This window comes from Colletotrichum gloeosporioides (genome assembly GCF_011800055.1).
Source record: "Colletotrichum gloeosporioides strain Lc1 chromosome Unknown consensus_67, whole genome shotgun sequence".
Lineage (NCBI taxonomy): Eukaryota > Fungi > Ascomycota > Sordariomycetes > Glomerellales > Glomerellaceae > Colletotrichum > Colletotrichum gloeosporioides.
In genome coordinates, this window is record NW_025544712.1 from 87,197 (window position 1) to 111,563 (window position 24,367).

The following is a 24,367-nucleotide window of genomic DNA, read 5'->3' on the forward strand; positions in this document are numbered from 1 at the left end:
AACTAGATTAGGAGTAGACTAGAGGATAGTTTAAAGAGATAATCTAAGGGATATAGATTAAATAAAGTAGTAGTAAGGGACTATCTACTTAAAGAAGGATTAATAGAGGTATAGTTGATTTATATAGGATTAGTTATATAGATTTATAAGAGGTATATCTTATAGAACTAAACTACTAGTCCAGCTAGTATATTAGCTTCTATATAGGTAGTATAGATAGAAAAGCGTTTAAAAGATTGATTTTCAGTATATATAACCCTTAAGTAGAGGTAAAGCTTTATAGGTAGGTAGGGGAGAGGTAAAGAGGTAGAAGGAATAGAGGTTATTTCTAAGCTAGGCTTATAACCTATTAGTATAAGTATAAGTATATTTAGGGGCGTAGTATATACGCCTATATAGTATAGGGTTATAGATAAGCTTATGTTATAATAAAAGGTAATAATCTTAAGTATTTATAGGTATTTAATCGTATAGATAATAATAAGGGAGTTAATATATTCTGATAACTCTAGTTATTATTCTTCTTAGGTTTCCTCCTCTAGTAGGGAAAAGTAAGGGGAAAGATAACCTAAAATATAACCTACTAAACTGCTAATTACATAAGGTGCTTATATAACTATACGTATTATATAATCAATATTATAGTTATAGGTTATAATAAATAGAGTATTTTTATATAAGGTTTAATACCTTAAACTTTATTAGTTTATTTTATATAGAATATTAAAGTAAGTTAAGCGTTATTATTATTCTTATATTATTATTACTATTATAAAAGAATGTTATATGTTAATAGGTATTATAGTAACTAATAAGAAGTTAAAAAAGATATTAAGAAGTATATATAATCAGGTCTTTAAAGTATAAAAGTATAATAGTAATAATAATAATAGTAGTAGTAATATAAGTAGTAATATTAAAAAAGGGTTATTTTTAAAAGCTAATATAGGGGTTAAAAATAAGCTTTTTTAAGCTTTAATAAGAGAGCTAAAAATATATTAATCTAATAATATAGTAAAAAATATATTTTTAGTACTTCTAGTAGTTATTAATAATATTAACCTTACTATTAAGAAGTATTTAGCTCTATTTTACTACCTATTAACTTAAAAGTATTACTAAACTAATATTAATAACTACTTACCCTTTTTTCTTTTTTTAGAGATATATTATAATAAAACCTAATAGGCTAGTAATAAGTCTATTATATAAGTAATTATAGAGATATTAATTTAAAACTAACTTAGGTTATCTACTTTAAGTATAAAAGTTATAAAGGTTATAACTTTAAGTAATTAGAATAAAGTTAGGTACTAAAATATCTAAGTAAGTTTTTTTTATTTTTTAAAAAATATTTTAAAAATTCTAATTAGTTTAGAAACTAGATTTTCTTTTTTCTAAGTAATATTAGCTTATTTAAGCTAACTAAGCTTTTAGTATCTTAGGCTTAATTAATTAACTGCCTGGATAGCCTCAATTTGATTAGTTAATTAATTGATTGATTGATTCAGCTTGGACGGGATGCTGCGCTGGTATCCGCCCGCACAGCATGACTCTCTATTATCGATGAATGGTCAGTAAATGACACTTGACGGATATGATATTCATTTTGCTCATCTCAAAGCTCCTCTCTTGTCTCATCCAGCTTCTCACCGGGCAAAAGACACCGCCACTCACTCCCATCCCACACGCCCTCCTTCGGAAACATACAAACTCTCCTAGCCTCTTTCCCAAACACTTTCCTCCCGTCCTTCTCCCCGACCGTCCTCGCCTCGAGGTCTTGCGGCGGGACCCCCTCCTCCACCCACTTCTGCAACCTCTCCATCGCATCCCACGGATACGGCCCGCCGTAGATCGGACTACAATGATTCATCCCCGGGACCTCGAAATACCTCCAGTAATCCTCAACCTCAACCCCGCGGCTCTCCTCAAGCTTCTTCGCCCGTTCGTAAAACGCCCTCGCCGCCAGCACCATCACCGTCTGGTCGGCCATCCCATGCCACATCAACATCTTGCCCCCGCGCTCCCTGAACCTCCTCAAGTCGTGCGACGTCCCAATCGCGGACGTGAACTCCTCCACGCCCTGCCTGAACACATCTCTAAACTCTTCCATCGTCATGTTCCCCACGTCAAACTCGGGATCTTTCTTGACGAAGTACTTTATCCAGTCTTCAGCAACCTCGAATGGTTCCCCTTCACACCCCCCGTCGTCATCACACCTCACATTCATCAACCCAAGCAATCCCACCAGCGGCGCCCCAGGAATATACCCATAACCGCCCTGCACCACCCTCCCCTCCTCATCACTACACTCAATCCCGCGTCCCTCCAACGCCTCAAAATCAACCTCGCACTCCCCCAATCTCCCAATGATCCCATCCACAACCCCATCCGCGGCATCACACCCCTCCACTACCCCCCTCACAACCTCCCTCACCTCGCACTCCCCAGGCCACCACCCCATCCCCGCCATCACAACCTGCGGCCCCATCATCCCACTCACAACGCCAGGAAAATCCACCGCAGGACACATACTCAACACCCCATCCCACCCCCCCTCATCCCTCGCCGCCAGCACCAAGCCTTGCCGTCCCCCCGTCGAACACCCAGCAAAATACCTCCTCTCCTCTCTCTGCCCATAAAACTCCCTCACAACCGCGCCCCCAACGTCCCCCATCTCGCCCACCCCCCGAAACGCAAACTCCACAAACCGCTCCCAGTCCAAATTTCCCTTACTTTTTACTGCCCATTCTTTGACCGGTGCCCCCTTCCAATGCCCCCCATCCGTCGCCGCAACAGCATACCCCCCCATCACCCCAGCAGCCATGAAATCCCCATCAACATCCCCGGCCACAAACCCCCCACCCCCCACGCCCAAGAACCGGCCGTTCCACGCCTGCCGTTCCAGCGGGAGCCAGACGTGCACACTCACCACAAAGTCGTAGCCCGGGTGGGTGTAAGATGTTGTGACATTGCAGAACGGCGCCACGCCCGACGGGGGGACGGACACGGCGGCGTCGGGCATCCAGCCCGCGTGCCCGGTATAGTTCCGCACGACGGCGGCGGTGGTGCGGATGTGAGCTGCACCGGGGAGAAGGGGGAATGTGAATTTGGAGGGGTGGCATTGTGAGATGCCAGCATCGGCTGCGGTCGTGGTGAGGAGAGATAGGAGAAGGGCGGGGAGTTTTAGTGATATCTCCATTGTTGCGGAAACATTAAACAGCAAGTGTATAAGTCAGCTACAGAGAAGAATATATTCGATAAAGCATTCAGATATGTTGACCTAACTCCCGCCCTTCCGAAGTATCCCCCATATGCACAACCCTCACCGCCTTCCACCCCGCGACATCTCACATCAGCGACACACTCCTCACCAACCCGCATATCCCATCACCTCTGTATCACCCCAGCACCACAAGCGCTTCCTGAAACACAGCGCTTACATTACACCCTCCAAAGTCCCCCCTCCGTCCCGACTGCCGCCTTACCCCCACTCTCGGCCCAACCCCGAAAGGCCCCACAAACGGCGCGGCGGGCGGCGATGGACCACCGATCGGCGTTCCCAGCAGGCCGGATAACACCCCTCATCCGCCACCAGTTGCAGCCGGGGCGTCAGCTAATCTAGCGCGCTAACCCCGCGACAATCTCAAGGATCGCCGGGCTAGACCTTACCTGATTGGTTCCAGAACAAACCATTACCGCCGATGCCAACATCATGATGCATAAAGACTGACAGACCTCTGGCCATCTTCTTCAAGCCTAGCAGAAACCCTTGGATCACGAGCAAATAAATGTTCCGATAAGCACTATGACGGCAAGCAGTGATCATCAGTCACGGAAGCATGTGGTGGTCAATTTTCAAAGCATATGAGTCGTTATTCCTGCCAATTGTACGCCCTACAGACAGATGTATGTCGCCCTCATGCGATGGCCTCGGAACCATCCATCAACCACCAAAGAAAAAAAGTCTTGAGCATCATCCTGGTCTCGCAAACTAGAGGAAAACCAAGCTCGGGTATCTAGCCCACCTGTCCATCCTTCCAGTTCCCAGCCCAGCCAGGCTCGCAGGCGGACATGAGATGCCCGACCCCAACCGCCAGAAGAGCGACATATTACTATCCACCACCTCAGCATCCCATAATGAGTGGGTATCTCATTGATCGTGAGCAAGCGTTACGGGGAATCAAGAAAAGGCCAAACAGATAGCTCTAGATGAAACTGTAAAACTGAGAAATATTCGCAACCGGCCCTGAAACAAGATAGAAAGCGGACAAAGGTCCAGATATCAAGATCGATCATACCAGAAATAAGCGACAGATACGGGGTGAGCTGAGAGATGTGGGCGGCGACGCCCCAACGAAAACATACCAAAGCAACGCTATGTAACAACGCCAACGACAAAAACATGCAATTGCCCACCAACCGGTAAAACGGGATATCATGAGTGAAAAGCGACCGTATATCGTGCAGGGTGTTCGATGCTCCTTGCCGACATGTGGATATGAAAAAGTCATCAGTCGTAGCGTATGTAAACCATGCCGTGAGGAATGGTAAGAGATTCGCGATATATCAAAGTTGGCCGGCCTAGTAGGCCGCGGCGGTGGTGCCTTCGCTGGTGGCGACGGCAACCAACGCCTCCAGACGCCTTAGGGGATCGGGGTTGCCAGTCCGATCGGCGCCCGGCTGCTGCTGCTGGGGTGGTTGCGGCTCGGCCTGCCTGGCAGGGAAGCCTGTGAAATGATTCATGTTGGGGTGGATCATTCTGTTGACGTGCGGACCACGGGGCTCATGGACAGGTGCCTCGGGTCGAGGACCATGAACGTGGCTATTGGTAGGTCCATGGTACCAACCGTGTCGCTTAGCGTCTCTGGATACGATCGAGGGCATCGACATAGTGTGGTGGTGGTTGCGGGTGAACGCGCTCGAGTTGGAGTACGACGGCGGGTCAACTTCAAACCGCACAGTCGGCGGGTTCAACCGCACTTGCTCTGCCTGTGCCTGCACCGCCTGGTTCGCCTCATTCGCCCACACACCGGCGCTATCGCGAGGCGGCGTCGTGTTGGTGATGTCCAATCTCGTGAGGCCTCGATGAAGCCCCATATCCCACTGTGCGACGTTCCTTCGGCCATCGGCAGCGGCATCGGATCCCGGAAGAAGCGCCGGTGGGTGGGCGGCTTCATCGACCATCATCGGAGACGGAATGCGCCTCGGCGGCGAAATCTGTCGGGATGGCAGCGGGTCAAAGGACTCAATACCAGGCAGTCGTAGGGTCTGCTGTTGGTTTGTCACATTGGCGATGGGCGGTGCCGGGTTTGGCTGGATCTGGCCGGGCGTCAAGACGTTGCTGAGGTGGCTGGTGTTCGTGTTGAAGTTCCTGGTATCAGGGTGCCAGGTGCGGCGGCGCCAGGCTTCATCGGCATTCGATGATGTCGAGTCCCGTCGGCCAGACCAGCCCGAAGTCGGTGTTGTGGGAGAGGCCAGATGGCTGCTTGCGGCCGGGGAGAAAGCACCGTTGTTGGAGGCGTTCACGGGGCCGCCATACATGACCCGGTTGACCGGTCCTCCGTGAGGCGACTGGAAAGGGTTTGCACCCGAGGGGACGCTGAGACGGCGTCCTGGAGTCCTGGAGCCCGAGGAGTACATACTCTGGGAGCGAGAGTGGGAGGTGGTAGGAGACGCGATACCCGACCATCGCGGACTGCTCTGCCCAGTCGTCGAAAACGTTGCAGAAGTCGGCGTGCCATACTCGGTCGGCGACACAGGGCGGTAGCCGTAAGGACCATCGCTTCGGTACGACTCAAGAGAAAGTCGAGACCGGGGGTCGGTGGTCATGACCAGGGGAGGGGGCCGTCTGCGAAGGTCGTCCCTCACACCACCAAAGGCAGGGCCGATGGAGCCGACGCTGGCGATGCTGGATGTCGACAGGGACTTGGAGTGTCCTCTGACCGGGCCAGATGCACTGCCGGCGGTTGATGAGCGGGCTCTGCCACCCTGCTGACGTACGCGCTCGGTGCGCATCTGCCTTTGGAATCGCGCGCCGGTGGCTGCCAGGGAGTCCATCGGGATGTCCTCGTTAACGTGCACCGTCTGTGCGTGTTGTCGCAGGTTGTCAAGCCGGGAGAACCGTCGCGAACAGTGGCACTGGAATGGTCTCTCGCCAGTGTGTTTCCTAAGTAGATCGATCAGCGACTAGTGCAACTAGAATGTGGGGTTATTCTCCGTACCGAATGTGTCTCGCCAAATGCTCGCTTCTCGTGAAGCTCAGGTTGCAGGGTGGATAGTCGGTGCAGTAAAATCGCTGCGACTTCTTCTTCTTGCTGGACCTAGTACCGTCGGCATTGACGCTGTCATCGTCTGACCCTGCGCCATCCTCGCCAGCCTCGCCATCCGACTCGTCCATGTCCACGTCCTCAGAGTCTCTCGATTTCCTTGAATGCTGCGAGTTTGCTCTCGTAGGTGTCTTAACCTTTTCGGCACTCTCGGGAACCTGGACAGCCTGCGGGAACGGTGAGCTAGGCAACGGCTTTTGTGATGCCAACCCGCCGCTGCCACTGCCAAAGGTGGCCTTCGTCGGCGTCTTCACCTCCTCTGGGATAGTCTGCGGCGTCTGGGGGTGCGGTGCGGTGCTGGGTCTCGGGGTAGTGGGCGACGTCGTCATTTTGTCGTCAGCCTTGGCTTCAGCGGGAAGCGGCGAATTTACTGGTCTGAATGCGGCAGCCATGATGTGTATTGAGGAATCTGCGTGAGCAAGCAGTACGGGCGGCGATCCGGTGGGATATCGCAACCGTCAAACAAGTGCGCACGCAAGCTTGCGAGGCTGGAGGACCACTCGAATACGCAGCGTGCGGAGAGAAGAGCCTGCGGAGGCTTTGAGGGTTATTTCAGCCGAAGTTGTGCGGGCGGAGAGGGCGGGGGAGAAGGAAAAAAAGAGAAATGGAAAAGGTAATATCAAGTCATTCAGGTATCTCCGGAAGCGAGGGGTTCTTCTTCCAAACTGTGGGCGGTGCTGACGGCAGCTTGGGTTCGAGGAGCGACACACAAAGATGTCGTGAACCACAAAGGTGAAGAGGGAAGGGTGGACGAGTTGTGGTAGAAATGCGACGGCGAGTCGATAATGAATCCTGGGCCTGGGTGGGGTGGTTTGGTTTGCTGGACAAGGTACAAGGCCGGTATGAGTACTCTTTACGGTACGGTCGGTAAAGGTAGCGTGGTTGAGTGGAGGACGAAGAGAAGAGAGACAAGTTGGTAGGGCGAGGGGCAGGCGGCTCTAGAAAAGGACTGCCAGGGGAGTGTGGCGATGAATGGTCGATGATGAAAGACGTGCCCTGATCTGACCCTGCTGGCTGCAGCAAAGTGGTTCCCAGTGGTTCCTCGCTGACTTTTCTTCCCCCTGCCTCTGGCTTTGCGCCTGCTTGCGTTCGTTCACGTCTAGCGGGAGGTAGTGTCGAGAGCTGGGCGGAGTCTCTTCTGGGTAGGTTGGAGTAGCCAGCCAACCAGCCTCCTCTGAGGGGGGTGCGTATTGGGGGGATCCGGCGCACCAGGTCGGCGAGTTTGGGTGGGAGCGTCTGTGGGCTATCGCAGAGCCAATGCAGTCCGTTCCAATGCCAACCAAGATCCGAGGTGACGGGTTCCCGGCCTTCTGGAGGAGCTCGATTTCAGGAGTAGGAGGAGGCGAAGATGCACAAAACGCTTTGCGTCTGTTCCGTTCCTCGTTCTGCGATTTCGAGAGTTGCCGGTTTACAGTGCGTTTGTTGCGCTTGCTGACCGATGATCGGTTGAATACCGAGCGCAAGGCGGCGGAGCGCTGGACGTAGAGTTGTGGGGAAGGAAGGTATTCAGGTATTCAGAACCGTTGTGGTTGTTGCTGGGCCGATGTATGATCTGCCGGTCAAGAAAGCTCAAAGAGGTCGGCTCCGATAGAAGACGGACAGGTGGATAAATGTCGAGGACCTGGAGAGGGAAAGAAAGAGGAAAAGCGTCGGCTGCGAGGTGCGAGGGAGGATTGGTAAGTAGTTGACGATGACCGTTAATGGCACTCAAAGCGAGCAGAAGGGCTGGCGGTACGAGACGGCCTTGGGTGGACACAAGGGCGGGCAGGCAGGCCAGGTCCAGGGCCACAGTCAGGGCCAGGCGCCCAGGTCAGGGTCAGAACCAGGAGCTGGCGGCGGTAGTGGTGTCGGTGGAGTCGATTGGCGGGAGGTACAAGGGGAAGGGGTACAGATGGTACGGAGTACACTCCTGCACCATCAAAGTCGGACGGTTTGATTGTGGAATCCCAGTCAGCCGGGCGGTTGGGGGGCTCGCAGACTGAGACGGACTGACGACGGACGGGAGGCGATAATGGTCGGGATGGTGGGAAATGGGAGTGCTTGCGGTCCGTGAGCGGGAAGCCGAGGGCAGAGGGAAGCTGTCGACGCAGTCGGCGGCTTTCTGACGGACTCGTGGAAAACGGAAGAGGCGGTGGTGTCGGTTGGCGGTGGTGGTGGTGGTGGTGGTGGACAGCGTCGAAGTCATTCGTAGCGCAGACCGTATACATCCAGCGCCGCCGTAAAGTACCTTGCCTGGTGGGCGGGCTGGCTGGCTGGCTGGCTAGCGGGCACAGCAAGCGACGAGGCGTCTGCGAGGAGTAGGAGGAGAACGTGGTGACTCCAAAGCCGGGGCCAGGGGGGGGGGGGGGGGGGGTGGNGGGGGGGGGGGGGGGGGTGGTTGGCAAAGGTGACAGGGCGGCCAGGGCGGCCAGGGCCAGACGTAAGGTACCGATTCTGGGCTGGGCTGACTGGATCAGGTCCGGCCAGGATGTATCTCAGGTCCAGGAGATGTGATGTTCTGACTCCTGGATTAATGGCCGTCCGTGGGTTCGAGGATAGCCAGGCACACGGGATGAAAGGTCGAGAGACGGGCGGCGATTGGCAGAAGGCTGGGGACTGACGGGTCGAGGTTGACGAGGTCAAAGTCAAAGGCGGTGGTGGTTAAATGGGGAACAGGCGTTCTGTGACTGTGACTGGCCGGGCACCCGAGGATGCGATGGAGGCTTCTGGCGGGTTGACTTGACTTCGAGCAGAGTCGCATGCTGATGCTTGTTGCTGACGGCGGATACTGTTGGTGCGGTGGTTTCCATCTGTCTGTCACTCTGCGAAGGTGGCAGTGGGTTTCGGTCAAAAAGGCCATGGACCCAGATGTAGTGCAGTAGGGCAGACACAGAGTGACAGATACAGACAGCCAGACGGGGCCAGGGCCGACAACTGACTGCCAGTGACCTGTTGGCAGTGACTTTGCAACTTTCAGGCCAAGCCCGCCAGGAACCTTGTCCTTCGTTCGCTGGCTGGCTTTTCCTTGTCTGTCTCGTGCCGTCGCTGGCGCCTTGTCTTGCTGCCCTGACTTGACTTGCGACCCTCCGCAGGGGTAGCAGCACTGAGCAGCAGGCGGAGACAAAAGACAGAGTTGGACGGATACGGACGCAGAGAGAACTCGGCAGGATGCATTCGGTGCCACGAAGCCTGCGTAGCTAGATCCCTGGGTCCCTGAGTCCCTGAGTCCCTGGGGATGGCTGTCTTGAAGCTGTTTGCTTGAGGAAGAAAGTGGGCGCGAGCGACGGAAGATGGAGGGGCGATGACGGCAGCTGAAGTGTCACTGGGAGCTGTTTCCATGGACATCCGTGCTAGGAAAACATCGAGAAGGTGGTGGTGAGCGTGCGTGTCGGCGACAACGGCAGCCAGGACGGTGGTGGTGGTGGTCGGCGTCCAGGCGAGGGACGGGAGGGGTGTTGGCTGTGCAGTGATGGTGGTGTTGGTGGTGACGAGGAACCTTCCATGGAGTTGACGTGCACTGGCGACGACAGCAGAGGACAGGACATCCGACATGACCGGCGGAGACGGCATCGGGGAGGCGACGGCGACGGCGATAAGCACACGAGCGAGGACCGGGCAAATACGACGACATCGGGAACCTTCGTTTTCTTCTTTCCATCTCGGGCAGAGTTCATCTTAGGTCTATCAAATAGCAGTCGCGAGGGGAAGCCGCAGGTTCCGCACCTGCCTCAACAACATCCCGTCCCAGGTAGGTCGGCAGGTACCTGCTCAGTCCCTTCCTCCGAATTCTGCAAAGAACAGGAAGCGGCAGACGGGTGGCAGATGGCAGGAAGCAGGCGCGGACACACGAGGCAAGAAGCAGCATCAACAGCAACAGCAGCAGCAGCAGCAGCAGGAAGCACCTTACCTGAGGCAGGCAGGCACTTGCTAGTTTTCTGTGGCTTCCTGGCTGCAGCAAGCAGTCAGCGCAGAAAGCAACGTTCGTGGAAGGCACGGTGAACAAGGCCCGCAATACTAAGTATGTACCTTAGTATCTCCTACGGATACCATAAGTAAGGCAGGCAGAGTGGAGCAGGCACGGCAGGTACGGCAGACGGACAGCACGACGACGACGACGACGACGACAACGATATCCTTGCCCTTTCCATCCATATCTGTGTGTCTTCCTGGAAAAGACACAGAGAAAGGGAGAGGGAGAAATAGAGTGGTCGGCGACAATCTAAGAAAAAGGTAGCAACAGCCTGCGCGCTGCACGTCTGCACTGCACTGCATTTTGCAGATGCAAACGAGAGGCAGGAGCCCAGCTTGAGGCAGGCAGAGAGAGGCAGGTATCCCTCTGCCCCTCCTCCACCGCCGAGGTACCTTTTTCTTTTTGTCCCTCTTCCTCCCGTGCCCCTCCCCCTCCCCCTCCTCAACCCCCTCCATTGCCCCGCCCCTCTTTTTTGCTGCATCATGCGAGGGGTTGGGCGCACTCTCACAGGTTCACGGTCGTCTTTTTCGCAGCTGGGAGCATCTGCTAGCGCGGCTTAGGCCAGGTACATGTCAAGGCACCCAGGGACACACCGTCGAGGTACCTCGCCCAGGTGCCTTACTTGCGCCGCAAACAACGGTGGTGATGGGCCAAGCCAGCTGCCGGCGTCTGTGAGCCCCCGTCCCCGTCCTTGTCCCTGTCACCCATCAATCTGACGACCTTTCTTTTTTCACTCTCTTCCGCGCCAGGGGGGCCACGGGGGGTTCCCTTCTATAAAAAGCCACTCACTACCTGGATCACCACACGGGCGGGGACGGGTGCTGGAAGACGTGGACGGCTAGGAACAGGAAAGGGCCTGTGCGCCGCCGTCCCGCCAAGCGACGAATCCACCCCGCAATCGAGGCGCCGCCGGTCCAGTCCCGTGTCCGTCCATAATTATGGCAGGGCCCGACCTGGACCTGGGATCGGCGAGCTGCCCGTTTGATAGAAAATGCCCGTACCAAGATGCGCGCCCTCATGCGACCGGGTTGCACTATATTCAAAGAGGAAACCACGTCAAGTTGACGAACTGGGGCCGGCACCGGCTCCAAACGGCACGGAACACCTGGAACACGGGCCACTGCCTGCCTCCATCTGCCCTTAGGTAAGGTGCCTTTCCTTGACCCTTAGCTCGAGGAACCTTAGCTCGCCCGACCTGCGGGACGCCGAACGGGAATGAGAGAGAGCATGAACCACGCGGGTGCCAGATTGATGGCCGGCCGAGGTGAGCTTAATTGCGGCGTCCACCAGGACTTTGACCCAAACACGAACCCAGACATGGACCTGGACCTTGACCCTACGTCCGTCTCCTTCCGTGGCTTCCGTTTTGCGTAAAGATATTTTCGCCGAGTCGCATAACGATGGACGACTGAGCGCGGAAGCATCTTGATGAATATCGGCTGGCCCTGACTAACCGAGGGCATCATGAGTCTCTGGTGCAACAATAAGTGCATCTGATATTGTGTCTTGTAGATGGACGCGGGATGAAGACAAGTCGAGACCACAGTGTACTTTCCGCGTCTACCTTAGCAGAGGAAAGTGAGGTGAGGTCCTCCTCGCCTCCCTTCCTGGTGCCTGGCGTTCCTGAGGCTTCCATGTCTGATATTGAAAGAAGGAAGGAGCTGACCACCTCCCTGGGAAAAGGAGCAGGAGCATCGTAAGGCGCCATTGCCGTTGCTGAATGTTTGACGGGAGGTGGGTTGAGGAAGTCACGGCTGAAGGAAGCTACGGCCCACGCCTGCCTGCCTCGCGCCTCCCCTTCCCTGCCAAGTAAGGAATGTGGAAGGACGGAATTCGCTGTCTCTGCCTTCCCTGCGGTGTTGCACTCGCAGTCACACTTCTTCGCAAGCGCACCTCATGTCTCTTCTTCTCTCCCGCCATCATGTCTCGCCGCCGTGCTGCAGATTCTCAGGGAGTCGCGAAGTCCCGGTGCCATCGGTGACACGCAAAACACAGCCCACAATCACCCATTCCACCCGCCCGTTGACCACGTTTCCTCCTTGTTCATCCGCATCCCCGTCGCAATCGGCATCGGCACATCTGCCATCTCTGCATCTCGGAGCCCATTCTTCCATTCCAGCAGCCAACACCCCAGGTCACGGTATCACGCCGTCGACATATCTACACTTTCTTCGCCATCCCACGCTGCCGGAGCCCCTTTTAGCCTGCAGCCCTTGGCTCTGGTCGGTACTTGGCTTCGAAGTAGCCCAAGGGATGCTGCACGCCAGACGCACACCAGTACGCCCTCCTCGGCCTCCATCCCACACACACACACACACACACACACACACACACACACACACACTCACACACACACACAATAGACACACACACACACGACCCTCATGCTCTCTAGACATGGCAGGCGCTAGACAAAGGACAATCAATCAACCTCTTACCAATCATCTCTCTGATGTTCCGGCACTGTTTCTGACGATTTGTCGCGCCTGTCTGGACATCCTCTTTCGGTCTCTTCGGTTTCTTCCTCCCTTGCCTCCGCCCAGGAGCCCGCGGCGATATCGAGAGCATTTCTCCCTTCCCCGGCCACAACCGAGCCCGGCGTGATGCAGATGATACGGCATCGAAACGGTGCTCGACGGTGCAGTCGACACACGTACGCTAGAGAGCTACATCCTAGCTGCTGGGCTCCGACCAGGTCCGACCCGGCACAGGCACCACACACCACCGCCATTGCTGCCAACACCTACACCAACACCGGCGGAACACCAAGTCATCACCGTCACATCTCACTACCGCGATTAACTCCGCCTTCGTCCCGTGACAACCACCACCATCACCATGATGATGTGAGCATCCCCTGTGCCTGGATCCGGCCCAAGGCACACTCTACAGTTCTCCCTTGGTCAAGAGGTTGTCGCCGTGCCAAGACATTCGCCAGAGGACTTTCTGTGCACTACGGATTTCGGAAGCAAATGTTTGGCTCCTCACCTATCCCAAACGCCAAGGCTCCTTACAGCTCGCAAACTGCCCGTGGATTCGTCGTTTTTGAGTGCCTTGAAACTCCGAGTTCCCAGATCGCATTCGCGATTAAGCTAGCGAGGCTCCGGGCCGAGAGAAGGACAAGCGCCACCTGAACACCTTCCTCCCGACCAGTAACTTCGGTCTGCATTGTCTTGTCATCGCCGTCGTGCAACCGTCGACGGCTTCAGTTATTACAGCCAGATATCGGTTCCAATGTTTCGGTCCCGGCCTGGGTCTAGCAGGTCTAGGACCGCCACATCATTAGGCTGGCATCCATCGCTAGCCCTCAAGCCTCAGCTCCAGTCCCGATTTGATCCAGCCGCCCTCGTCACAAGCTTTGCGGTTCTCCCTGGCAATCGCTGGCACCGGCAGCTTTCTTCAAATCTTCCGACCTTCATGTTCGTCGCAACAACGCATTTACTCGCACATCCGCTTCTCCTGTCAGACAGTTCCTCAACAAAGTCCCCTAACACCCTACGTGCGTGCATGCTCTCACGTCTCTGTCTACCGTACATGGCACTCGGGTTGAAAACCTGCCGATGGTGCCCCGCCCTTGACCGAACGCGGGGGGCTGGCAGGCAGTCTGCCATTTTCACCCTTGCCCGTGCGCCGGGGATGGTCGCAGGGACATGATGACAATGTCCTGTTGCACACCGTTGTTGGCGCTTGCCGCCCTCTGAAAGGCTAGGATATCCACTGATCTGCAGCGCCGTATCGCAGAATTCCTCCCAGATCAGAGGTCCACAGTTGCGCTGAAGATCACCAAGACCAGATGTCATCATAGGCCAGGGGCATCAAGAAACTCACCGCCGGGCTTCCTGGTTTTCGTTAAGCATCAAATGGCAGATTGATGCTTACCGCGTCAACCGATGCATGACTACTCCAACGCTCTTCAGTTGTCGCAAGACAACTGACGTGCATGCATCGACCGCCCCGCCCATCGCCGCTCAACGCACAGCATTTTGAAGACATTGCGAAAGATCCTGGCAGGCAGACGGTTCAGCTGCGGATGGAGCTGCTTCACGACGGCTGGACTACATGTCGCTGACATTAACCTCTCTTCAACTTTCCATGAGCTGTCATATCACACGGCGTCGTCTATTCACAATGGGCTTCCTGCTGCAGGGCGAAAGACCATGTTCTTGGCGCACCGAGGCTGCACTGCGATAATGGCGAGCTGGCCCGCCACGGACACAAAATCTGATTGATCGACGCGTGGCATCTTACGCCGTCGAAAAAGGGATTGCTTCGCTCATCGGAAATGGAGAATTTAAACTCTGCACGGGTGAAACGATGCATCGGAATCCCCGTCCCTGGCTTCGCGTGTCCCATCAGATGCCGGGAATATGCTGGCACTTCGACGGCTTAGCGGCATGCTACTGCTGTCCGTCAGCGAAGAAGAAGAGGGCGCAAACTCATCAGACCGCTGATCAAGACCTCGGGCCAGATCCTTCAATCCCACTACGATGACAGCGTTTTGGTGCCTTCTTCACAACGACACGTTCATGACCTTCAGCATCAAACAAGGTCTTCCCCAGCGGACGTTCGTGGTCCTCGTACTGTCTTCCGATGTCCATCGTTATTCAAAGAGTTTTTCATCGCATACCCGCACTTCGCCAGACTTTCCCCAAACCATACACGGAGAGCTCGTCTTGTCACGCTGCGAACGGAAGATGCACGGCAGACCAGGGAGCTTGATCTAGAATCGCCCACAGGACGCGCAGCTTGGCCCGTTTCAGATTGAGTGCGACCACCTGTGGGATTGAGGCGAGGCACAAGAAGCCATTGTTGCCAACAAACGGGATGCCGTTTTGGGGGACGCGCGTGGGAGGCTGCAGCAATATGCAGGTTACTTGGACTGAAGCGGCGCGGTTGGCGGCACCCGCATACAGCTGCATGGGCCCTGGTCGATTTTCTTGGGATAATATGCATATCCGTCTTGACTGCGACCCTGTGAATGCAGTTCGGGATGAAGGTTAGCGGTAGACCTTGACTCGGTCGTTTTTGCAGATTGGGCACTTCACGACTCCTCGACAAGTCACTGACGACATGAACGCCAGCGGCCTTGAAAAAGGCAGACGCGACCATGGAACGCCATATGTTCATCAACACACAAAATGACACTTGATGTGCGATCGAATATTTTCCGAGTCATTCGATGTTGCTCCCTCAGATAGCTTCGTGAGCCCTGTCCTGAACGAGGCAGGTCGTGGCTCACGGGTACCTTTCTCGGGCCTGAGACACGGCCAGCCACGCTCGTTTTTGCTGCTCATGAGGGTCCCGAGATCTGACTTGAAGTGGTTCAAGTGACGGCGCCCTGATCTCACCGCTACAAGACTGAGACATGATCGAGAATGACACAGCCTCTGGGGTATCCCCAATGGCATAAGCGCCGGCTGGCCAGTCAAGCTTAGAAACGAATTCACGGCCTCGGGCCAACGACAGATTAAATCGAGACCCGTTCAAACATATGTATGAGCAGGCAAATATCCACCTCGGCACCGCATACAGCAATCACTATAACATTGAGACCGCATATTTTTTCTATGCTAACGCGACTACTTTTCCTGTGTACTTGGTGACATTGACAAGGACGACGACGGGGGACGACGGCGATAGACGATAGGCGACGATGACAGTAATAATAACAGTAGCGACTACAACAGTAACGACGATAGCGAGCACACAGGAAAAGTAGTCGCTCTAGCACAGGAAAAGCAGGCGGTCTCCTACGATTGATGGAGTGAAACGAAACGATCCGCAACCTACCGACTTTGCTAGTGGTAGTGTTGCGCCAGATGATGCTACATGGCGGGGCGACAGCGTGAAGTTGGCCCTAGATCTTATCTGGGGTGGACCCTGTTGACCGCTGGCTGTGTGATGCTCCAACGACGGCCATCGTGACAGCACCGTCTCTGTACCTGGCAGCCAACCTCCAGATCTTCCGCGGCTTCCCAAAAGTGAAGCTGCACGATGCAAGGCACGGTGCAGACAGCAACTCCACACCCTTCAAGACTGGATGATTGCAACTGAGGACAAGGGCCCATGGTCCAGCAATACCAAGTGCCCATCGCCGTCGCTTCGTTGCACATTGCGCATGGAACGAGGGCACCCCAAGATCTGCTCTGTTCTTGGCGTTGGAGCGTATGTCTGTACTCTCTCTCATTTGATCGCTAACAAACTTTGTCAAATGTTACTCCCGACTCAGTAGACAATGAACTTGAGCGGTGCCAACTGTAAGGTGAGGGAATAACTGTTGGTGTTGACCAATCTTTGCCCCTCATTCCTCGCCGCTTTAACGACACCTCAAAATCTTAGCGTTAGTTGGGACAGCAGACACAGACAGTCTGGAATTATGCCTCAACTGACGATAGGCGAAGCTACTCTCAGAATGCTGTCCATTTTCACTCTTCACGCTTGGTCAAGGCACCGGGTTTGCTAGCGTTGAGGTTTCCGCACCATGAGAAGCCATCTGCAGGCAGGTGGACAAGCCACCCGAGTAAACGATAACGACAGCAGCTGTCGCTGTCCTAGACATCAGGACCAAGCGACCATCTTGCGAGCAACTACGATTTGAGCTCTTTGACGTGGTTCCAGTTCTCAGCTAGGCCTATCCTTGAGGCTTTTGTTCTCCAAGCCGGTGGGCCTCGCCCTACGCCCCGTTCCAATACACCTGTCTCTGTCATCGGCGTTCTTCACCGCTCTTTCGACGGGCTTTACCTCGGTGTCATCCAACCTCACCTGCGCAGCCTTCAACGAACTATGATTCCCGCTCGCAACACGGATCCCCTGGGACCTGAATCGCAAGTTTTTTTGAACCACCTACGGCCGAATAGCCTGGGCTGCGCACCGTATCCTCTCCGTATCGTTCGTCGGGGCGGAGGGACAGGGACGTGGGAGCAAGAGCGCATCAAGACGCATGAATAGCGCCATGCATGGCACGCAGTAGCTGCGAGCTTTCTCCGTCGCAGCGCACAGCATAGATGTGCGTGGGCTCGCATCCGAGGGACTAACGTGAACTATCTGATCGCTCCATGGCCTCCTCGCCGCAGCGGGAGCCGCACGCAAACAGGCCTTGTTGGTCGGATTGCCGTTTGCACAAGTCTCCCACCAGGCCATCTTATTCGGCGAGAGGCTCTTCTCCTGGGCGACTCCCTGTCGTGCCATGCAGACAACGCATAGAGGCGGCCGTGGCTGCGCTCGACGCCAATGTTTCGTTCCAACGCAGATGCCAGCAACGCACTCGTCTGCCAGTGAGAGACGGGCATTTTCTCAGCTGTCGGGCTGACACACCGGATGGCCGACCTGTCGATAACCTAAACGAAGTCACCTCCCCGGTGGCTCAATAGGCCGGCCGAAATAGAGGATGTCTAGATCGGGACCGAAGGCACTGGCCTGCATCTCTAGAGACGGGCATTTTTGCCAGCCATTTCAAAGGCCTTCAGTCACCTGGACCGGTACAACGCCGTGCCTAGCTTTCCTGCCGTACCTGTGGCCTCCTCTCCCGCCGTCCTGCCGGTCGCTACCTCACCCAAGTCTCACGCCAGCGTTGCTTTTTCTCCGCATGGACTCAGATCTGTTCCTGGGTTATCTGCCCGCTGTCATTGGATGAACGACACGTCCCGGTGCTTTGACTCTGCTGGTCGCATTCGCGCGTGCGATGAGATGGCCGCAGGCGAGTCATTGGCTCGCAACTTTGCGTGTTGGTGCTTGGGTGTACTGGTATTCACATGTTGAGGCGAGGCCGTTGAGGCGAGGCCGTTGCGGCGATGGCACGGGAGAGGGAGAGGGAGAGTCAAGTGCCGCGACAGGCGGATGACAGATCCCACAACGTTGCAATATCGCTGATCTATTTTACATAGGAATCGTTCATAAGAGACAACGGCTTGCCCGTTCGGAACAACACGACGCCGTGACCAATGGGCCTCGTCTGGACGCATCAGACTCTTCGGCTCAGGAGCTGACGAGCGGATTGGACATCCAATCCGAGTCGGGATGCTGAGTAGGGCGGCCGGTTATTGTAACCGGTGGGTGCCCCGAGCGTCCACAGCATGTACTCGGTAACGGCCGCAGACGACGAGTGACCCGTTTCGCTGGCGCCGGGTGGTCTCTCCGTTGAGACTATTTCTTTGAGTTTTGCCAGCTAGGCATTGGGCAGTCAGCTCGCTGGGCAGCGTTCCTTGTAACTCTGATTAACATACCTAATACCTCTATGAGGACAACAGCAGTAGAGAAAACAACAGGGGCAGTGAGGAGGGTAACAATAATAGACGATGACGATAGACGACGGCGAAATGGTAAAAATAGCGACGACGAGAGCAAGTACAGAGGAAAGAGTACACGCGTGTGGGCGGACACTGCGCGGATAGCCAACTGACACTGCCCGGCTAGCAGGACTCATCTCTTTTCGTCTATGGAAGTACATGGGTGCTTGCGAGCTTCTTGGACACATGAGCTGTCATGTCCCGATACGCAGACGGCAGGGCCGCGGAGTGGGAGCACGGCAGGAGGCTGCTGAGGCACCTCCGTCGTGGTCCTCCAACTGCACAGTACAGGTGATGGGTCGACCGTGTTTATACAGCAGGGGCAGTGGCTAGGCATGTTGTGGTAACCTCGCTGATGGCTCGTCACGGAGATTCGCCGACCATTCGTCCTGTCGTTTCTGGGTCATTTCTGTGGCCTTCGGGCACTCAACAAGTCTCATGAGGCGGTCTATGATCGATATTGAGGTTTAATAATACCATTATGCATACAATACAGGCTGCCTACTCCGGATTCAAAGCCCGGCTAGAGTGTCCCGAACGCCGTTCCATACACTATATCTGTCGTCATTGCTCATGAGCTTTAAACGTTTGGGCCATTTCCATCTCTTACAAACTCCCGCTCATCCGGCGGGTTGATCACTTCACCTTTTTACACATCAAGCATACTCTTCACCTGCTGCGGCTGCCCCGAGACAGAGACGGCCGTGCTGGTGCTGTTACTCCGCTCCCCGGGGTTGATGGAGTTGAGGGAGACGTTGTCCGACCTGCCACGGGTCTGGGCGTCGGTGTACGAGGGCGGCGGGCCGTCTTGCATCAGCTCCGACGCGCGGTCCGGCCGGACGGTCCCGGAGTTGGGGAAGAGCAGCTCCGCGGCCGCGTTCATCGTTCGCTCCTGCCGGCGCCGGTCGGACTTGCCGGCGTACGAGGAGAAGGTGGAGCCCTTTGCGGCGTCGAAGCCCGGCCGTACCGGGGTGGAGGTGTTGGAGCTGCTGCCACCCATGTTGCCCATCTCGATCTCGCGCTGCTGCTGCTCCGGCGGCGCGTCGTTATAGGCCTGCTGCTGCGGCGGCTGCTGCTGCTGCTGGGTGGCGGGGGCGCGGACGCCGCCTACTTCGCGGACGTTGCGGGCGATGCGGTCGCGCATGGACATCTTGCCGACGAGGTGGTCGTCGCGGGTGACGCGCTTCCACCAGGCGGGCTTGGCGACGATGCCGAGGTCGTGGTCGATCTCGGCCTCGCGCACGCGGCGCTGGCGCATGAGCTCCTTGTCCTCGTTGGGCGACATGAAGCCGTAGATGATCTGGATGTAGAGGATGAGCAGGGCGGGGCCGTAGCCGCCGGCGTAGACGGCGGCGAGGTTCGCCTGGGTGTTGAGCACGGAGTAGTCCCAGCGGAAGGAGACGAGGCCCTGGTAGGCGATGAGGCAGGCGGCGAGGGGGATGACGAGCTTGAAGCGCAGGGGGGTGTAGCGCAGGAAGCCGCGGGCCTTGTTGACGAGGCCGCGGTTGCGGGGGTAGTAGTGCAGGATGGAGTGGCGGAGGGAGGCGACGATGGTGAGCCAGCAGATTACGAGGCAGAAGGTTGCGACTTTGAAGCGGACGTCTGTTGCGTTTGGCTCGGCGCGGGCGGCGGTTTGGTCTGGGGAGCGCTGCTTTTCGATTTCGCCCCAGTTGCGGGGGATGATGAGGAAGAAGTTCTGGATGGTGTTAGTTTGGGAAGGTTAAGGGTACGGGGAGGAGGAGGGACTTGCCAGCCATAGCCAGAGGTAGTACCACAACGGCAGCCAGAACTCAAACTTGTCTCGCTTGTCGCCCTCGCGCAGGATGAACGGGTCCGGGTCGATGTACTGCCGCTCGCTCCAGCTGCCCCAGTGGCGGACTGCCTCCCACACGAGGGCCATGGTGAACTGTTGCAGGAGGTACCAGAAGAAGCTGTTGATGATGATGGGCAGGCCGACGACCCAGAAGCGGTCGACGTCAATCGTCATGAAGAGGCTGATGAAGGCGGCGACGCAGACGAGGATGGCGTAGTACCACTGCCAGCGCTTGCCGACGGGGTAGAAGCGCTTCGTCGTGGGCAGGTACTGGCGGCCGTGCTTCTTGAGGCAGGCGAGGATGAGCATGAGGGCGACGGCGTAGACGACGCCGATGGCGACGCCGGCCTTTGCGCGGGGCCCGATGGAGCGGATGGGGTCATAGCACCATGTAGAGTTGACGAAGGAGCCGTTGGGGAGGAGGGCGACGGGGGTGTAGGGCTGCTGGGTGAGGAAGCAGTTTGAGCCGTTGGAGAGCGTGTTGTTGGAGTAGAGGGTGTAGTTCCAGAAGTCGAGGACGGTGCGGTTGAAGTGGACGCCGCCGAGGACAGTGTCGGAGGCGTTTGCGCCGTCGGGGAGGGGGAGGAGGTCGCGGAGGGAGAGCGGGAGGAGATGCATTTTGGACGGTTCGGAGGAGGTTGTTCGTCGTTTCGGGGTCTTCGGAGGGTTCGGATGAGGCGATCGTTCGGGCGGCGGTGCGCGATGGTGATCCGTGGGGATTGAAGGGCCGTCGGGGGCAGAGGAGATGGTTGAGAGGCTAGGACATTGCTGGCGGATTGGAGCGATTGAAACGGACGACGAGGACGACGGCGAGGAGAGGGAGAAAGGTTGGAGGTCGAGAGGTGTTGGATGACGAGGTGGTGGTGGTGGTGGTGGAATTATGATTATTAGGTACTAGAGAGGATGGATGACAAGGTATATGGAAGCTTCGGAAAGACGGCGTAGTAGCGCAAATCTTTAGCGGCGTATCCAATGTTTTTTTCTCTCGACTAATCGCGCGAGTGCGTAGTCAGCGAAAACTTGCCGGTGCCAATCCCATTCGCAGCTTTCGAGTCCGTCGTCCAGTCCGGAGGAGGGAATGCGCTGATGATCAACAAGGTCGAGTGGGAGTGGACGCGGGTAACGGCCCCATGCGGAATGGGCGGATGGGCAGCTTGCCTTTTTTCTTTTGCGTCAAACTGTGGAGATGCCGAAGGTCCGGGAGGAAAACACAGAGAAACAAAGACCGGGGGGAGGAGAGAAGAGTGACAAACAATGAGGCGGGTTGGCGGGCTGGGACGGGACCCCGGGAATATCGCGCAGTTTGATCTTATTCCTCATTTGCTGACTGTTTTTTGTTGGTTTTAGTGCCGCTTGGCGTCATGGGCGCTGCGGAGACCGTGCGCTGGGCTGGTGGGTGGCTGGCACACGAGCCACAGTTTAGAAGAGGCACCAGCCACGTCTGTAGCCACGATGTCTTATGTCAGCGGAGCTCAACGGTACGTACCCAATGCTTCACAGGGACAGGACACTTGGAGCTTCGTTTCCCTCCAGAGCTTCCACCAGCTCAAGCTCACACCCACGCAACGCCACCTCTTCCCTCGACAAACACCACCCATTGCGCCTATCACACAGCCAATGGCCCCAATCCGCCCATCATGACAACCCAAGACGAACAGGAACCCTCCTACATCGACTACGAGACCTTCCTCTCCCCCGACTTCAACCCCGCCTCCTTCGCAAACACCCTCGTCCTCGCGACCAACAACCCCAACGATGCGCCCCTCGACCTCTCCACCCCGCTCTCCCGCGTCCTCTTCGACACCCAGGAGATTGACTCCCACATCGACTCCGTGACCACAAAGTCCGCCGCCCCGCTGCTGCAGTACACCGACGAGCAGAACGCCGCCAGCAAGCGCATCATCGGCGAGCTCGACGCCCAGATCAAGAGCCTGAACGACAGTTACCGCCAGCTCGAGAAGGAGGTCATCGATAAGCACGCCGAGGCCGAGGAGGTGCGCCAGGTCGCCACTCGCCTCTGGGAGACCTTGAAGCTCGGCCGCTCCGTGGGACGGTGTCTCCAGCTCGGCAGGCAGCTCGAAGTCCAGCACGCCGAGATCGCGGGCGGCAGTGTGAGCGCCGCGGCCGCTGCTGCCGGGAAGAAGGAGGACCACAGGGCGCTGGTGCGCTGCTCGCACACGCTCCTCTCGCTGAGGGAGGTGCTGGATCGGTCGGCGCCCGGGGAGGAGGGCTACGGGCTGGGCAAGGTGGACACGATCCGCACCCTGCGGGAGGGCGTCATCGCGCCGATAGAGCGGTCCGTCAGGGAGACGGCGGAGAAGATCATCCGCGACTTTGCGATCCCCAACTCGGCCACCTTTGCGCAGGGCGAGGAGACCAAAGCGCGCACCGTCTCGGCCATGGTCACGCTGTTCCTGCTGTCGCCGCAGCCCGCGATGAAGGGCGAGCGGTGGACGCCGACGCTGCTGCTGCAGGCGCTGGAGGTGTACTTCCGCTCGGCGCTGCAGTCGTCCATCGCGTCGCTGTCGCGGGCGCTGGGCCAGCTGCCGTCGCTGGACCGGACGCTGGCGGAGATCTCGGCGCGGTGCCAGAACATTGTCGCGCTGGAGGTCGTGCTGGAGTCGACGAAGCTGCCGACGCATCCGCTGGTCACGACGCCGCAGAAGCAGACCAACATGCTGCAGCCGCTGCTGGCCTACCTCGAGACGGGCAGCCTGGCGAGCTACTTTTGGAGGACGATGGCCGGCAGCCTGGGCACGCGGGTGCAGGAGATTGTGAACCGGGGAGGCGTGTCGGCGAGGACGTTGAGGACGAACCGGGCGAGCGTCGGGGAGGCTGTGAGGGAGTGCGTTGTCAGGGGGTGCGAGATGCCGAGTGCCCTGAAAGGGAAGGGGAGGGGCGAGGGAAACTGGGAGAGGGAGGTTGCTGTCATGGTTGGCAGCGTTGTGAACAACCTTGGGAGGTGAAAAACATGTCTCTTGGAGAGTTGGGACTCTATGATGATGAAGTGCCACGAATGCATAAGCGGTCACGAAGAAAAGTTTGCATGTTTCGCAAAAGCTCAGGTCTGGCTGCAGAGTCGCAGCTCAACCACTCTCAATGCACATCATCGACTTGTCGGCATCAATGGAGCGCAGAAAGGAGTTCGTCGCATTTATCGGAAAGGGCAAAAAGGAAATTTTTGAAAGGGACGAGACTCGAACTCGCGCGGGTTGCCCCACCAGGAAACAGATGTTAAGCTGACCTTAACCTGGCGCCATAACCAACTCGGCCACCCTTCCAGAGGACGTTGGAGAATCTCCTTGTGTGAGGTCTCATGCAGCGCCGGCGCCGTCGACGAAACCCGCGATGTCCACTCCCAGCTCCAATTTTGTGGGTTTTCTGTGGCTCTGTGCAACATTTGCAACTGTCAAAGACTCTTCCTCGAAATCGAAGCAATGTGAGGGACATCGGGACAAGGGACTTTATTCTCAACAGGTAGAGAGAGCCTTGGAAATGGATCATCTCCTGAACGCCAAGTCGTGATGGAGCTTCAACGTCGTTGATATCTTGAGCGCACATCACCGGACTACCAAGTCCGTCCTCTCCGTCTTGTCATTGAGACGAACACAAACCCCGAGTCAGGGGAAGCCACTTTTCCCCCAGCCCACCGACTCGTTCTCGCAAACTCAACTGCCGCTGCACGTACGGCACTCAGAGTAAACCCTCCATCCCCCACGTTGTCCGTGCCCCTCCCTTTGCTTCCTATTGACTGGCACTCCCGAAACCACGGCGCTCTTAGGTTGCCTCGGCCGAACCATGATCTCCCTTCCCGTGGGCAGCAACTCGTACCTGCGGGCGGTAGAGAGGGAGGAGGTCCCCGTTAAAATTGTATGGATTCCAACTCTAAGCAATCATGCTCTGGCATTGCTTCTTGTAAAGTCTTTGGCGCCGCCCTCGGTGCGACGCCCTAATGCCGATAACGAATGCGAGGGCAACGTAATGATGACGA

At 56.1% G+C, this 24,367-nt stretch overlaps 5 protein-coding genes across 5 annotated transcripts; 2 read left to right on the forward strand and 3 right to left on the reverse strand.

The window, feature by feature from the left end:
• Positions 1-1,618: 1,618 nt before the first annotated feature.
• On the reverse strand, positions 1,619-3,202 carry GCG54_00005418 (putative feruloyl esterase B-2; the record flags this gene model as incomplete). The annotated part of the gene is made up of 2 exons (XM_045405441.1): positions 1,619-2,281; positions 2,654-3,202. The coding sequence occupies 2 exons, from the start codon at positions 3,200-3,202 to the stop codon at positions 1,619-1,621; spliced, it is 1,212 nt and encodes a 403-aa protein (XP_045260422.1).
• A 1,382-nt stretch (positions 3,203-4,584) lies between these two features.
• Positions 4,585-6,721, reverse strand: GCG54_00005419 (C2H2 finger domain transcription factor dvrA; the record flags this gene model as incomplete). The annotated part of the gene is made up of 2 exons (XM_045405442.1): positions 4,585-6,169; positions 6,225-6,721. The coding sequence occupies 2 exons, from the start codon at positions 6,719-6,721 to the stop codon at positions 4,585-4,587; spliced, it is 2,082 nt and encodes a 693-aa protein (XP_045260423.1).
• Positions 6,722-12,174: 5,453 nt separating this feature from the next.
• On the forward strand, positions 12,175-12,882 carry GCG54_00005420 (uncharacterized protein; the record flags this gene model as incomplete). Its single annotated transcript, XM_045405443.1, has 1 exon — positions 12,175-12,882. One exon carries the CDS (start codon positions 12,175-12,177, stop codon positions 12,880-12,882), a length of 708 nt encoding a protein of 235 aa, XP_045260424.1.
• A 6,330-nt stretch (positions 12,883-19,212) lies between these two features.
• On the reverse strand, positions 19,213-20,994 carry GCG54_00005421 (uncharacterized protein; the record flags this gene model as incomplete). The annotated part of the gene is made up of 2 exons (XM_045405444.1): positions 19,213-20,201; positions 20,310-20,994. 2 exons carry the CDS (start codon positions 20,992-20,994, stop codon positions 19,213-19,215), a joined length of 1,674 nt encoding a protein of 557 aa, XP_045260425.1.
• A 1,019-nt stretch (positions 20,995-22,013) lies between these two features.
• On the forward strand, positions 22,014-23,342 carry GCG54_00005422 (uncharacterized protein; the record flags this gene model as incomplete). Its single annotated transcript, XM_045405445.1, has 1 exon — positions 22,014-23,342. The coding sequence occupies one exon, from the start codon at positions 22,014-22,016 to the stop codon at positions 23,340-23,342; it is 1,329 nt and encodes a 442-aa protein (XP_045260426.1).
• Between the last annotated feature and the right edge of the window lie 1,025 nt (positions 23,343-24,367).